The sequence below is a fragment of the Micromys minutus genome, assembly GCF_963924665.1.
Source record: "Micromys minutus genome assembly, chromosome: 6".
In the NCBI taxonomy this organism is placed as follows: domain Eukaryota; kingdom Metazoa; phylum Chordata; class Mammalia; order Rodentia; family Muridae; genus Micromys; species Micromys minutus.
The window spans coordinates 63,113,720-63,130,151 of NC_137975.1; the positions used below are offsets into that span (position 1 = coordinate 63,113,720).

At 43.7% G+C, this 16,432-nt stretch overlaps 1 protein-coding gene and 1 pseudogene across 2 annotated transcripts in view; both read right to left on the minus strand.

Annotated features, from left to right (window-relative positions):
* Positions 1-1,477: 1,477 nt before the first annotated feature.
* CHRM3 (cholinergic receptor muscarinic 3) overlaps positions 1,478-16,432 on the minus strand; it is a gene marked incomplete at its 3' end in the record, with an annotated part of 136,475 nt that continues 121,520 nt past the window's right edge. Inside the window, exon 2 of the mRNA XM_080917620.1 lies at positions 1,478-3,266. Within this exon, the coding sequence (XP_080773746.1) occupies positions 1,478-3,247 (1,770 nt within the window). The 5' untranslated portion in view covers positions 3,248-3,266. The remainder of the gene's footprint in view (positions 3,267-16,432) is intronic.
* On the minus strand, positions 12,475-13,059 carry LOC308422024 (ribosome biogenesis protein NSA2 homolog; annotated as a pseudogene). Its single transcript has one exon. The product of its transcript is annotated as a ribosome biogenesis protein NSA2 homolog (transcript).

The window sequence follows — 16,432 nt, forward strand, 5'->3', positions numbered from 1 at the left end:
GGAATGAGTGCGGCAGACCCCTCCCCCAGAGGAAACACGGTGCACTTGGGGGCAATTCAAAGGATGATGCAAAATTCAGTTGTCACAATGGAAAGAAGTCGATTTTGAAGTAATACTTTTTCAAGTGCAATTCTTTCTTCAGAGGACGCATGGCTTCCTAGACAACAGTTCCCGGGTGAAGGTTATACAGTGACTACCAGAAGGTCCTGGCTCCTGCTAAGTGACAGGAGGTAAGCCCTGCTTCCTTTCAGAAGGTGCCAAGTGGCAGGAAGGGAAGTACAATACTCGCTGTCAGCTCCGAGCACAGCATTTTCTATTTCCTTTGATTTTTCTATGTAAATGTAGATATATTGCTGTATGTGACATTCAAAGGTGACTCTAGGACTGAGTTTCAAGCAGTGTAGATCCCAGAAATTTCATTTTGGAACATTCAGATTTGGATGACTAAATTCAAACATGTACAGAAAGAAGTTCGTTCTTCTGAGCTCGGAGGGGCCCTGGTTCATTTAGCTCTATCAACAGAGAGCTAACAGCACAGGGGACAGTATGGGTCCAGTCGAGACACGTTGCTGACTGACCCCCAAGACTGTTGAGAAGGTCTGGCTTCTCTCTGCTGGATATGATTCTTCAGGGTGGTTTGTGGAAAGTAGCTCCGGTGTCCAAAACCCAAACCAGAACACAACATTAAGCTGGGCTTAGTTCAGTTTCATATCATCTGAGGATCCCAGAGAGTTCCTGTGACCAAAGTACAGTAGGAACTTCCTTTCAGTTCAATGTTCCCCATCCTGTTATATACACCATGTGTGTGCGTGCGGAACTCACACATATATAGGTATGCATATATTCATGTACAATTTAATTTGTATGAAACTCGAACTGCACAAAACAGTCCTTGGCAAGAACCAAGAGTCAAGTCCACAAAGAGAGTTTAACAACACACTGAAAAGGGATAGAAGCTGATGGGGGACAAGTCGTGTCGTCTGCTTTGCAAATATACAAAAGAACTCAGAACCACGGATTTTTTTTTTTTTTCAAGCCCGCCGTGCTTCGCATGGGATCTGGACAGACACTTTGGGACCCTTAGGGAGAAGACATGGTAACTAGTGTGTCGAGGCTCACTAGCCATTGCAGAGCCAACAGGCATTACAAGACCCAGGCAGACCAATTTCTGAGGGTACTTGCTCTGAGACAATGATTTTTCTTTTCTCTTAAAGGAAAAAAAAATCCACTCAAAAGTCTGTTTCAGAATACGTTTCTTTATACTTAGCAGTATGCTTCTTTCCTTCTTTCCTGAATTGGCACTGGACCAAAAAATCAGTTAGTCAATGGATCAGTAAATAGGCAGCTCCTCTCCTGTGAGGTTGATGAAGACCCATTTGATCACCATCAGGAATGGCCCCCCACCTGCGCCAGACTCCTGCTAGGCTGTGTGGGCTGATGTGTATGTGCGGTCACTGCTGTTGACACACCCCCTTTCCTACAAGGCCTGCTCAGGCACTCGCTTGTGAAAAATGACCGACTGTCTCTGCTGGTACTGCTGTTTGCGTCTCTTCCTTTTGTCACACTGGCATAAGAGAAGCATCTTGAAGGTGGTTCTGAAGGTTTTGTTGCACAGGGCATAGCACACGGGGTTCACAGTGCTGTTGATATAGCACAGCCAGTAGCCCAGATTCCAATAGGTTTTGGGTATGCAGCTGTTACAGAAGGTGTTCACCAGGACCATGATATTGTAGGGGGTCCATGTGATGATGAAGGCCAGCAAGATGGCACTGAGCGTCTGGGCGGCCTTCTTCTCCTTGATGAGCGACATCCTTTTCCGCTTGGTGATCTGACTTCGGGTCTTGAGAGCAAATCGCTTAGCCAGCGTGGCTTCCTTGAAGGACAGGGGTAGAGCAGCTGCGGTCTTGTCCACCGAGGAGTTGGCGTCTGGGTTCTTGGCTGCGTCCACGGCAGACTCTAACTGGATGGGAAGCTTGGAGAAATCCTTCTGACAGTTGTCCCCGTCACTCACGCTCTTCTGGGCCTGGAGTTTGTGGGCATTCCTCTCTACATCCACAGTCCCCAGGCCCTGGTCTGGCACCTGCAGGTTGTCTGAGGAGGGTAGCTTGGTGGCGCTGAGGATGGTGCTGTGTCCTGGGAGTTTGAGCACAATGGAGTAGATAGCCCTGGTCTCCGAGCCGATGTCCTCTTCATCGGAAGAAGCAGAGTTTTCCAGGGAGGCAGCAGCGTCGTTGTTGTCCCAGCCGTCGCTGCTGCTGTGGTCTTGGTCGATCTGCTCAGCACTGGGCTTCCAGCTCTTGGTCGTGAACCAGAAGTGACAGCGACCGTACTTCCTCCTGGACGAGCGTTTCACGCCTTGCTGTTGCAGTTCGTAGCTGCTACAGCTCCGAGAACTGCCGGTGGGGTGGACGAAGTTTTCTGCTTCCGCTTCCGTCCCAGAGGCCTGTAGCCCGGCCAGCTCTTTGGTCCGTTTCTCAGTTTCCTTATAGATCCTCCAGTATAAAATAGTCATGATGGTGACGGGCATGTAAAAGGCAGCGATCGCCGTGCCGAAGGTGATGGTGGGCTCACTCAGAAACTGAATGAAACATTCTCCCGGGGGCACAGTTCTCTTCCCTACGAAGTATTGCCAGAACAAGATGGCAGGAGCCCACAGAACAAAGGAGATGACCCAAGCCAGACCGATCATCACACCGGCTCGTTTTGTTGTTCGTTTGGCTCGGTAGGTGAGTGGCCTGGTGATGGAAAAGTACCTGTCAAAGCTGATGACCAGCAGATTCATGACGGACGCATTGCTGGCCACATAGTCAATAGAAAGCCAGAGGTCGCAGGCTAAGTTCCCCAGTGCCCAGCGGTTCATAATGATGTAGGTGGTGAACAGGTTCATGGAAATGACCCCGATGATCAGATCCGCGCAGGCTAGGCTTAAGAGGAAGTAGTTGTTTACTGTCTTCAGCTGTTTGTTGACTTTGAAAGCCACAATGACAAGGATGTTGCCAATGATGGTCACCAGTGCCAGGAAGCCAGTTAAGAATGCAATAAAGACCACCTGCCAGATGGTGTGACCCCCCAGAGGGTCGCTGGAGGTGTCGTTTGAGGAGAAGTTCCCAGCTGCTTGTGAAATGTTGTAGCTGCCCAACTGAGTGACTGTCCCCAAGGGCAGCCCCGCCTCGGAGGAACTGTGCACCCAGGAAGAGCTGATGTTGGGAAACAAAGGCGAGGTTGTACTGTTACCGTGCAAGGTCATTGTGACTCTCTGACATAGTCTGGGGAAAAAAAGAGAAAAGATGGAGTCAGAAAACATCTTTGTTCTTTGTCATGTTCTTTGGGTGGCAACTTACATTTTATACACACACACACACACACACACACACACACACACACATATGTGAAAATGACATTTGTTCTTTGACAGTTATACACTATCAACTGAACTTCTCTTAATTTCCTTCCCACTCCTGTTTACCCATCCCTGTGTCCCCACAAATTGTTCTGAGGGAGGGTCTCAATCTGTAACCCAAGAAAGTCTGGAACTCAGTCTTTAGCCCTCAAACCTGTGACTTTCCTGCCTCAGCCTCTGGAGCTGGGATAAGGCATGCACCACACTTGGCTGTGTATTCTACAGTTAGGATGTGTGTTACAAGATGCAAATTTCAAGGCAGCTGAACATGACCAAGTTAATCCTCTCATGTGAAGAGCATGAGTCAAGGGCATGCTGGGATTGATTTGTTCCAAGGTAGAATAATTAGCCAAGGAACTGGACTTGGTGCATTCCCTCACATTTGTACAGATATTTCTTGGAATGTTGACAGCAAACTCAGCAGATTTACTCACTTCTACTTTCACAGGGAAAAAGCAGCAGATGCTTATGTGGCAATTATTCAACCATAGTCATGTGGTTGTACACAGTCATACAGTCATCCTACTTGGTAAATGCATGTGAGTCGCTGGCATTTTATCCACCTGAAGAAATGATGAACATAAGTGACTTGAAGGTGATACCAGCTATTCAAGCCTCACCAGAGTGACCCAAGCCAACCCAAGGCAAGAGAGAAAAGAGCGTCTACCATTTCACTTAACACCGCCTCTATTTTTATTCTTGTTTGTTTGGGAACAGATCCTTATATAGCTCAGGCTGGTCTCAAACATATTATGTAGCCAAGGATGACCTTGAAGTCTTATTCTTCTGTCTCTACCTCTGGAGTGTACACATTAAAGGCATGTTTCAGCACACCTAGTATAATTGGGGTTGAGGAATCTACCAGGGCCTCCCTGCATAGTGGTGGTGGTGGAGAACTTAGTAAGGGAGCGACATCTTTAGCTGGTGACATCATCTCTTTAAAACATTATTGAAGTATGTGATATGCTTAATTTTTGTAACATTTTATAGCATGCTTATTTCTTATATACTTTCTGGAGAGACTATCTTCCTAGGGTCTTATGTTCTGCAAAGGTTCTTAGACACAGTGGCTAAGTTTCCTTTTCTGTCTGCCAGGTTTGCACAGCAGCCTTGTTTACACCTTTTTACCAGCCCAGAGCCACTCTGTGTCATGCATCGACATCCACTGCAAGGGTCCTTTGCCATTGTGGCATGGTCCAGGGTTCTGCTGTCAAGGTAACGAAATCATGTTCTGGTGTATTGTTTCTTTGTCTGATGATGACCGTGTTGATTTTATTACAAATAAACATAATATCCAGAAATCCCAAGGTTTCTTGTCTGTTTTCTTTCATCTTTTCTTGTCAAGGGGTGACACAGCAGATGCCTGTGCTTAGGCAGTCTTTCAGATATTCTTTTGTGTTCAGCCTGACATTCTTCTAGCATGTTTTGAGACAGGCATCTGCCACCTGGCCCTGAGTCCATGAACACAGCAATGGACTTGACATTACATATCCAAACAAAGAGCATCCGTTTGGTCAGTGCGTGTGGATGCTAGGAAGACAGAAAGGTCTACCATCTTTGGGGGTGCTGGGTTCTGTTCACCACCTTTGTATCTGTGTACAAAATCTGAGTGTAAGAAAGACAAATGAAAAAGATGAGTGAAGAGCAAGATAGGCAGAATCCTAAGAAACAGATACAGTCTAAAGACAGGCATTTCAAAACCAGACCTAGCTATTTCTAATTAATAGAACCACCTTGGCCTTAGTTATATAATCAAAAAAAAAATTTTTTTTGTTCCCTGCACTTTTGAAGGAAGGCTTTGATTATCCACAACTAATGTTTTTTTGATTAACCTATTTGGTTAAACAATCAAGTGAATACTTTAGACTAGTTTACTTCTCTCATATATAACTTGAGGACTGAAGTCAATCCTAACTGCACTTTGTTAAAACAAAACAAGTGAATTTGTGTAGCTTTAACCATACATACAATAATCTGCTGTAACAGGTATGTAAGTCTGTGTCATGGTAGAAACCATTGACTCTCTTACCATGTTGAGAATGTCAACTATACAGAAATAAATCTGTTTAAAATGTTTTTATTATGTTTATTTATTAGCTTATCTTTTTGTATGTGTGACATACACGTGTGGGTACATGTGAGATGGTGCACACGTGGAGGTCAGAAGACAATTTGGGGGAGTTGGTGCAGAAAATGTAGCTCAGGACAGCAGGGTTGGTGGCAAATGCCTCTATGTGTTGATCCATCTCGCTGGCTCTTGAACTTTTTTTTTTTTTTCAAAAGGTAAAAAAAAAAAAAAAAAAAAAAAAGACTAGAAGTAAAAAAAAAAATTAATTTGGACATATCATCAGCACATCTCCTTAAAACCACCTCTTTCAAGCTGCTGCTTTTGGTCTGTGGAATCCAGAAGTCACAGCCTCCGTGTTTCTGATTTGTCCTACAACTGAGAGCCAAGACATGAATAAAAATCTTAAAAAAAAAATTAGTCAGAAACTCAGGCAGGCAGTAAGAAATCCCTCCCTGTGGGCATTCACAAGCTATCGTACAAAATGAAAAAAACTAGATTTGTTCACTTGACCAGTGGTATCAAAGAAGGTAAGGAACCCGGAAATAAGGTTCAGGTCAGTTATTCTTTTATAGTTTTTAGTCCTTTGTCCCACTGGTCCACAAAGCACTGTAGCCCCACCATCTATCCGGAAAACCGAGCCGCAACTCTCAATTTTTAACCCTCCTAAAGTATTTGGAAAGTCTAAGTTACTTCCCACTCCCAGCATCTAAATTAATTCTATTGCTTTACACGTTAAGTTAAACTTGCTTATTTAATGTGTGAATGTTTTGCTTGTTGTATGTGTGCGCGCCACCTGTGTGCTTTGGCATCCAGAGAGGTCAGAAGAGGGGATCAGTCTCCCGGGGCTTGCAGTTACAGATGGCTTTGAATCCACCCACAGAGCCTGGGAACCAAATCCATGTCCCAAGCAAGAGCAACAAGTGCTCTTAACTATTGAGCCTCTCCAGTTCTCTCTACGTTTACCTCCATTTTAATTCTTCTTCTTATCCTACTTGTGGGAAGTCTTTTGCAGTCTGCAACCATGTTTTTTGAAAGACCAGCTCCAAGGCATTTCCTCTTTGGAGAATCCCGTGTCCCGTTGTCTGTCATGTTTAGGGCTTATTTTGGGTCTCTGCTCTGGACAGGAGTGTCTGTTTCCTGTCATAGTTCATTACAGCACTTAACAGCTAGGTCATCACGAACAGAAAGATCACATCCGACCACTAGGTGGCAAAGTTGACTCAAAGAACAACTTGCTATACGGTGTGCCTAAGCAGCAGGCTGTCCCAGACTACAGACTTGGAACTCAGCTTAGCTCAGTCATGCGGTCCGCAGAGGATATCAAACAGTGTGGACAGAGCTTTGCAATCAAACATGTCTTTAAAGGGAATCAAACTTGTGAACTTAGCCCTCGTCTTCATTTCAAGCTGTGAGGAGGAGAGACGTTGCCTAATATGGTACAATGATTCTTGTTGTGAACAAAACATCCCTGAATGCCAAAAGTGGGATAAAATTCCACTTAAAAGGGAGAAAGCTTGTTTTGAAAAAGATGATGTATCAGACTGCCCGCCTGGTTGCTGCCTTTCATAAGCTTTTATTCGACCGTGACAACAAAATGGGAAAGGCTTGGCATCGGCTCACACAGTTTTACCTTAAAAACAAACATCTAAGTTGGAGGGTTGTGGATCTCCATGAGCACCTTTCAGGCCTAGGACATTTTTTTTTCTGTCTTAATTAGCGTTTTTAGAGACATGGGATAAAGTGAAAAGCAAATATGAGTAGTTCTTTTTAAATACCAGTAAGACCCCCTTACCAGAGACAGTTAGTGCACTGTCCCCAGGGTTCTTGGAGGAGAGGAGACCTTTACAATCTAAGATTTACTTACTGGTTTTCTACATTTTGAAGGTCGTTCAGTGTCATTCCCTGTGGCTGCTATGCTTTTCTTGTGGAAGGGAAGAAGCCGCATGTTGAGAAAACGCCCCTTGATCTTACATAACTGAAAATGATTTTGCTTAAAGATCTCAGGGGGTCAGGAGATGGCTCAGCTAGCAAAGCACTGGCCACTCTAGAGTGAGGACCTGTGTTTGGATGCCCTAGAATCCAAGTAAAAGGGAAATGTCATAGTGCGTCTTTCATTCCAGCTCTCCTGTGGTGAGATGGGAGGCAGGCAGGAGGGTCCCTAAAAACTTGCTGGCCAGCTAGCTTATTATACACAGTCAGAATACAAGGTAACTCTACCTCAAGTAAGGCAGAAAGTGGGGACTGAAACGAGAGGGTGTCCTCTGACCTTCATATGTATCCTGTGGCACGTGTGAACATGGGCTTATTCATGTAAACATGTATGTACACACAACCAAACATATAGATATGTATGTATGCATAGAAAGCAGAGTAAAAATTTTCTAGTGGAAAAAACAATCCCATTTGGACCGATGTGGATATGCCAACAGCTAGGTTAGCCAATGACGACCGTTCATTTGGCCCACTATTTACGCTGTCAGTATTAACAAGCCAGATTCCCCATGTTCTTTTAAAGATTCACACTTAAAAGATTGCCTTTATAGCTGGACACATCCCACATATCTGATTTTTGCTACTATTCCCGTTGGTTTGCATATCCCAACTTTGTACATACACCTAATTGTAAAAAACAAAATAAAACAAACAAACAAACAAACAACAACAACAACAAAACACCAAGTCCAAATCATCCAAAGCAGAAGCAGTGTGTTGAGCCCTGCTGACACATCTCTTCATCCCCTCTACCTTGTTTTAGAGGCAGGGTCTCTCCTTTTATTTCTGTCCCCGTCCCCCATATGAAAGCTTCCCACGGATTCTCCTGACACCTCCACTTTAGAACTGCTAACTCAGAAGGAGCCCTGCCACAGCCCCTGAAAGTCAGGACATGTCCCTGACTCCAATACCTGGCAGGTCACAGAGCCTTCTGACCTTGCTTCCTTGTTGTGGAATAATGCAGAATTCAATACTTGCGGACTGAACAGAAGTGACAGAAAACACCCAGCACACCCAGCCTGATCCTTAGCAGTTTCTCTGAAACGGTAAGATAAACAGAATGCTCCTCTCTGATTGGCTATGGAATGGGTTTTTCTAAGATTTACAAAAGCTCACTTTTTTTAAAATAGACTTTAAGGTGACGGTTCTCACTTCAGAAGGCTCTTCCCCTTGGGGAAATTTGGCAATGTCTGGAGCTGTTACTCTTGTTATAACCTGAAGAGAATGTGTTCTGGAAATCTAGTGGGTAGATGCTAAGGATGCTGAGGACGAAGTTTTGTCTGCTTTCAAGTGTCAATAAGGCTGAGATGGACAAACTCTGGCACGAACAGAGATGAAAGAGCTTCAGAAAAATGTCATAATACTCCGTCTTGCCAGGAAAACTCTGGAAAACATCCTCGTACTCACTAATACAGAAAACTCCAATTCTCTTCGGGAATCAGTCTGGAGTGGTATGTCTTTATGGTGTGGAGGCAGCTTAGTAATGTGTTTGCCTTGTGAGTCTGAAGACCTGTCTTATATTTCCCAGGATAGGCAGGAAAAGGAGGTGTGGTTAACACCCGTATCATCCCAGCACTGGAGAGGGAGATTGCTAGGGTTTGTTGCAGTCTTGCCTTACCTCAAAGAGTTCTACATCAATGAGACACTTTGTGTCAAAGAAAAAGGTGGGGGCGGGTGGTATAGCTCAGCTGGTAAAGACACTTGACATGTAACCCCAATGACTTTGATTCCTGGATACTGAGTTAAAACAAAACAACAAAAGCCAGATACAATAGTTTACATCTGTAACCCCTGCCCCAGCCTCCTAAAGTGAGGACTGAGGTGGAGAAGAGTCAGGAGAATCAATGGGAAGTTATATGCAGGGCAAGGGCAGAAATAACAGGAGAGACCCTGCCTCAAAAACAAGGTAGAGAGATGGAATGATGGGTCAGTGTTTACTGCAGCTCTTTTAGGAGAACAGGGATCGATTTTTAGCACAGACATGGTGATTTACAACTGTCTGGAACTCTAGTTCCATGGGATCCAATGACTCTTCTGGACACTGGAGTAGCAGGCACACATAACCTGGTACTTGTTAACATATCTGGTACACAGATATACATGCAACAAAACACATATACATAAAATAGTGAAACTGAAGAGGAACCAAGGTAGGAGTAAAGAAGTCTTGCACACTGCAGCGCTTCTGCATCCGTCCACATGCACACACACTTAAACAAAAGCAAAACCCAAAGCAGATAGTACCCGAAGGGCCATAGCTGAGGCTGGTTACCTGTACATTCCCCCATCCAACTTCCCCCACATGCACAAAGATATGGATGCACCTAGTGTTTAAAAGTCTCTCACCCCAGGGTCACTGCAAAGGCAGAAGCCAGGACACACAGGGGCAGGCTGGCTCCTCAGTCTATGCTGACCCCTGACCTAGCAAGCATTTCAGTCATGAGTAAACTTAAATTTAAAACAATATCTGCGTTTATAAAGCAGAAAGTAGAAACCCAGTTCTTTCTCTCTTGCCTCTCCTTCTCAGTCCCCTGAGGTAACCACAGGCAAGAGTTTACTTAATAACTAAATATTTGTTAGGGGGAATGGCATGTACTTCTAAAATCTGGCCTTCTGCAGAATTATGCAAGCATATTTTAAGCACTTGCTTCACACCAGGCACCGTATGTATTAAGTCATTCAGTCCTTGCCTCCACGTTGTAAACTGAGTCAATTACTTACTTGTCTCATGAGAAGATGGAGGTATTGGGAAGTCTAGTGGTGGCTAGGGTCACATAGTTTTTTAGAGGCGGGATTAAGAGTTGATTCAAGGGCTGGGGACACAGCTCCAGATTCAGCTGGTCATGTGCTTCTTGCACAAGCATGAAGAGCTGAGTTCCCTGTTCAGAATTTATGTTAAAAAGCCTGGCTTGATGCTGTGTGCTTCTAATCCCTGTACTTGGGAGGTAGAGATAGGTAGCTTCCAGGGGCTTTCTGGCCAGAGCCAGACTATTCAGCAAGCTATTCGCTAGTGAGGGCCCCTGTCTCAGTATAAAGGTAGAGAGGTTCTGAAAAGAAATAATGAGCATTGTCCTCTGGCACACATTTGTACACACACACACACACACACACACACACACACACACCCCACACATACTCGCCCCGATTCAAGGCAAATTCAGCCAAGATTTTGCTCCTAACCACCCAAAAGTGTTACCTTCTCTAGCTCCTCTCTTTTTCTCATCTAACAGTATGTTACAGATACTGTTCTTATGCAGTGCAAACAAGCCCTAGTGCCACACATGTTTGGAAAGGAACAAGGGACCAGACAGCATTCAGGAGTTGGCACACCATGTTCTTGGCTCAAGTGGAATTTACAGGGCAGCAGAGTGCATGAGACACTGTGTTTGCTGAAAACTTCTCTAGATGAAATGTTGCAGAGCTCAGCATCAGTGAGGCCAACACAAATCTCCAAAATCCTTCCAAAAATAAAATAGCTGCTCTCCAGAAGAATCTCTTCTCACAAGCTCTATTGCCGCGCTAGTATGGAATGAAAGTCTAACCTATCAGGTTCTCCTGTCTAAATGAACCCGACACCAATTGTCTGCCCCACACTCTACGACTGAGCAGCAGATCCAAGAAACGAAAAGATGTGAAAGGATTCAGATGAAGCAGATGATGGGCCAGGAGCTTACAGCTGTATGCATTCAACGCCAAGGGCACTGGAGGACGGCCATTAAAATGTAAAGTGTAAATTAAATCCTTTAAATTTGATATGCAAGCATTAAAGATGGGAGTTATACCACTAAAAACACCATGTGTGGAAATGAGAGTGGAGAAATATGTGAGAATCAAAATAAAATAATAATAAAATGTATACTTTGGCAGTGCCTATGCCATCAAATATTAGAGAACAATGACCTCTTGTTTTGAATTTCCTGTATCAACTGGAAACTAGAGCTCACGCTAGTGTGAATTCTGGCCCTATGGGACTCAGAACAAAGAGGCAAGGAAGAAAGTTGAGCCAGTCAAAAAAACAAACAAAAACCCAAAACACGAGAGGGATAAGGCTGAAAAAAAAATTAAATACCAAAAGTGTGAAATCAATACAAACAGACTCATCTAGGCTGAAGAAGAAATCCTAACATGAGCAAACAGAAAGGGACAACTACAGGCTCAATGCTGAGGCTTGGTGCCTTCAGTTCTCCTCAGAAGTTGCCATCAAATTGCACAGGTCCTGACTGACACACAACTCACCCCCTGGGCTGTGCCCGAGCATTCTGCCATGATAAATGTGTTTGAGGAATATTTTTCCTTTCTCCTCGGAGTTCCGTCAGGATCAAGTATAAGGCATGTGGTCCTATGCGAAACAAGGAGTGTGTGTGTTTTAGACCTAGATACAGTGGGTTTGCAAGCTGACAGTGTGTATCTTAACCTTGTGAGACTCACCCTCTCTCTCCTGGGACAACACATTTAAAGCAGAGAACCCAATGGCTTAGGTGGGATGAAAGTTCTATCAGATATCGTTATGGACTATATCTTATTGCTATTCTAATATCTTTTTTATCTTTTGTGTGTGCCTTTGTGTGTGCTCAATACAGGTGTGTTTGTCCATGTAGTAGCATATGGGAGCCAGGATGCCAGGTACTTTCTTTTCAATCTTTACTGTTTATTTGTTTGTTTGCTGTAAAATTGGGCAGTGTTTTATTTCCCTTTACAATTTAATAAATACTTCTTGATGACTGCACATGGGGTAAGGCAATTGGTAGTTCAGAAAGATCATGGCGAAGGTGTTTCCCTGGCGGTGTGTAGTCTTTGCTAGTGAGTGGAATGACTTGTATGACGTCACTGTCAAACTAGGAAGACAGAATTTGCGTACCCGTTGTTTTCAGGATTGTGGGTAACTCCGGCTTCTTTCCCCCAACAACCTTGCCTCCTCGTGTCTCAAGGCCCAACTCGCTCACTTTCACTTCAATAACTGTAACTTTGGTGATCATACCCAGAGTTGTATGTAATGGGGATAATGGATTCTTTTTCACACCAAGTATAGGCATATAGCTTTCAGCTCATGGTGTGTGACAAGAGATTTTTTGAAACCCAGACCCATTGGCCTAATGAACCTTTTATATTTAGGTGGTTTTCTTGTAAAACCATCACCAACAAAGCAGACTTTAATAACCATTCTCTTCCATGCCTTCCTTTTTTTTTTTTCCTGTTCAAATAACCTTCAATACTTCCGTTTGTCCTTGGGCACTAGCTTTGGGTAGAGGAACCTCCCATTTTCCCACCTTTTCTTTTTGTTTCTGCTTAATCATGTTGGAAAGCACTTTTGCTCTCGTCTGCTCCTCTCTGTCCAGCAGATAGGCAGGGCCTTTTCATGTACCTTAATCTTTTTTTTTTTTTTTTCCATTTGTATTTTCTTGGCAAGGCGCTGTTTATGGTAGAGCTTAGCTTTCAGGCCAATCTTTTTTTTTTTTTTTTGTTTTTTTTTTTGTTTTTTGCTTTCTTTGAGTGTTCATGGGCCTCCCGACCGACCTCCTTTCTTTCTCTTTTTCTCATGGTAGTCCAAACGATATCCATATCTTTTGCGGTGAAATTCAATATATTCATTCTGGGGCATGATGACAGCCGCGGAACAGCAGTCCGAGACCTCCCGGGTTCCAAAAACCTCTTAATTTTTAGGTGTCACTGGCCAACGAGCATGCTTTGCTCTGTTTTTTTTTTTTTAAGTGTCTTTCACTGAAATACCTTGCTTCTTCAGCTAAACTGCCCGACAGTAACCCCCAGTCTCCTCTGCCAGCCACAGTTTTAGGATTGCTGGAGTGCTCGGTTCTGCCTGGTTTGTACATGGGTTCTGGGGATCTGAACTCAGGGCTTCATGCTTGTGCAGAAAGTGCTCCAGCTCCCTGCTCACTGGTGGAACTTTCTAGCCCCCACAGACTGTGTCTCGGTGAGGATAGCACGCATCATATATCGCAAACGATCGACACACTGCAGGAGAGCGGCCACTCATCTTAATTTACAAGTTACCAACGCAAAAAAAGATAAAATTAAATTCCTTCATCCCTGTGAGGCGTTGATGGCTGTGGGGGGAGGGGAGGGAAAGGCAGTTTTCTTCAGTCTAGTGGTCCATAGCAGGTTACCCATGCTCTGTGCATATGGGCAGTACTAATTGGACTCAACTGTAATATAAAGAAGAAGGAGGAGGAGGAGGAAGAGGAGGAAGAGGAGAAAGAGGACACAGGAAACAGAGCAAGGGATGGGGAGAGGTCTGTGAGGAGTTGGAGTAGTTGTGAGGGTTGATATGATCTAAACACATTGTTTTCATGCTTAAAGATAAACAGAGCTCAAAGCCTCTCCATCCCTTTACACATCTTCAGCCAACAGGAACATGAGGTCCTCTTGCAGTCATTAACCCAGAGATTGCTTTTGTCTCTGGGCACTGCCGGCTCTAGCTCGGTGCTGACCTGGCTCTTCGTTCTGATGACCGAACTGGGAAAGGTGTAGTAAGGCAATTCAAAGCTAATTTTTTTGAATGACTTTAATTCTTATTTTAGAAATTGCAATTACAAACGTGCATGAATTGTATAGGTTAATCTTGTACTATCTCTGCACACGCATATGCTTGGATCGGGTCCATTTCTACTCCTGTTCACGTTTGAGTCTACACTTGGGGAAGCAAGCACTACCGGCTCTTTCACTCCTGCTACCATCACTTTGTCCCCAGATCGCTGGCTAGTGTGCAGTTTAAAACTGCTTATGCACCTGTTGGGGAGCATGCATGCAAGCTCGGCTCATCCCAGGACCAACGCGATAAAACGCTAAGCCTTTGGAACACTGAAGGAGGGGACCTGCTCACAGCCAGCACTGCACTGTGGCTATGACAAAGGCCCCATTGTTCTGTACCATTGAGCAAGCCTGGTTGAATCAGCCTGCACAAGCCAATGGTAGCACTCAAGACTGAATGGAAAAGAATTCTCTAGGCTGGCTTTATCAGGAAGCAGTGTTAAGATTGTGGCCCACCTTCCCTTGATCCTGATAGAGCAGCCAGCCTGGGTGTGGGAAACCACTGGGGTTTAGGGAAGCTTAGTAGCATATCTCCTAGCTTCTTGGTGCAGACATTGATGAGCGTGTCAGGGTGAGTGGCAGGCTACAGAAGTTTGCTGTGTCTTGTCTGTATTAATCACCATTCTATTGACAAAGGAGAACTGGGTTTACAGTGTGCCTCCACTGACCATTCAGCATCTGTCTTCGGTATTCTATTCAACTATGGAACGTCTCCTTTCTTTTCTTCTCCCTCCATGTGTGCCTCTGACATCCCTGGAAATGTAGCACAGGCACCTCAGACTTACCACCTCACCTGGAATAGTTTTGAACTCTTTATCTCCCTGATTCTACCTTCTGAATACCGCAGGTTGCAGGTGCATGCTACCATGCCCAGCTAAAACATGGATTCTTCAAGAAAGGGATTTTAAATAAAATTTGTATTTCAAAATATTCCCAGCAGGGGTAGATACAGACTTTGGCGATGGAAGCTTATGTAATTTTGCTGTCTGTTCTGTTAAGAAAATGCACACAAGATTATGAATATGAAATGTCATCACTCTCTTTTCTCTCAGGGGCGCTTTGAGGGGACTGGAAGTTTCAGCTTTATTACTTGAACACTGAATCTTTTCCCAAGTTCCAATACAAAACTAGATGATCAAGTTATTGTTAAGAGACTGAAAGATTATTTTTAAAGTTGTGTGTACAACTAAGAAACTAAGAGTGTTTCAGTTCCTGAACTAGAGATAATGAAATTGCTTTTCCAAAACATCTCAACAAACAGATACAAATGGAATTCTGGGTAATTCTGATGCTCTGAGGGAATTGTAGTGAATTCCCATGAATTAGGTTCCTGAATTCTTAATTAGCTTTTAAAATGGTTTGTGAACCCATAGGTTCCAACTGTACGCCATGAGATAATCATATTCAACCAAGACAGAGGTAATATTAAAAAACAGAAAAAGGAGAGTGATTTCTCTTTACGAGTAAGATGTTGTCACTGTGGAGTCCCAGTTAAAGGGGCCCAATTTTAAACTAAGGGAACATTAATGAACCCTATCATGCAAGTAGCTGTTAAATGAGGATAAAGAGACAAATCAAGGCAAGGAAAAAAAAACCATAAGTGGCTAGTTTGTCCAACAATGATAAAGAATAACTAAGAAGAGGTCACTGATAACCAATCCTGTGTCGGGTAAGACGGCTTTTTGGAAAGTTGCTGTATGCAACTCAAGCCAAAACTAGTCATGTACCCTGGAACATAATTATCATATGGCTGTGGAAAATGCCTCCACATCCAGTTGCAGGCACCTCTCCTGACTTCCAAAGAAAGGATAGAGTCAACCAACTTAAAATTCTTACTTAGAGATCTAAAAGTAAATGCTAATCGAATTCTCATGAGGTAATCAATCTGCAAGTAATACACACGTGGGTGGATGGGTTGGGAATTGAAGAGAGTGCTTAAAATTACATGACTTATTTCAGAAAACCTCTGGCCAGATGCTATACAATCCATGGCCACCAAAAAAAAAAAAAAAAAAAGTGCATAGATGATATTCAAACTGATTCCAGAAAATACTTAAATCAGATATGATAATGAGGCAGGAGCCCTGAGAAGTTGTCTCCATGGAAACATCTATTTCTTTCTTCTGTATGATATTTTAAATTAGAATGCATATCCACCAGGGCTGGAGGAATGTATCCAAAAGTAATATGGTCTCTAGTATATATGTTTTCCAATGGTAGCAACCTTTCCTCTGCTGGCCAACCATGGCTCCAGATTTTGTTTTGTGGTCAGCTCAGTACTTTTCTTCTCATGTTACATCAAGGCTTGGCTATGAGAGAGACGGTAATTCAAGGCTTAGATTCTGCCCCAGGCACCAGGAATCATTCCTATCACCCTTGCTGCCTCAAACCTATCACCACCATGTGATTTTCAGTGTCTTGAAATA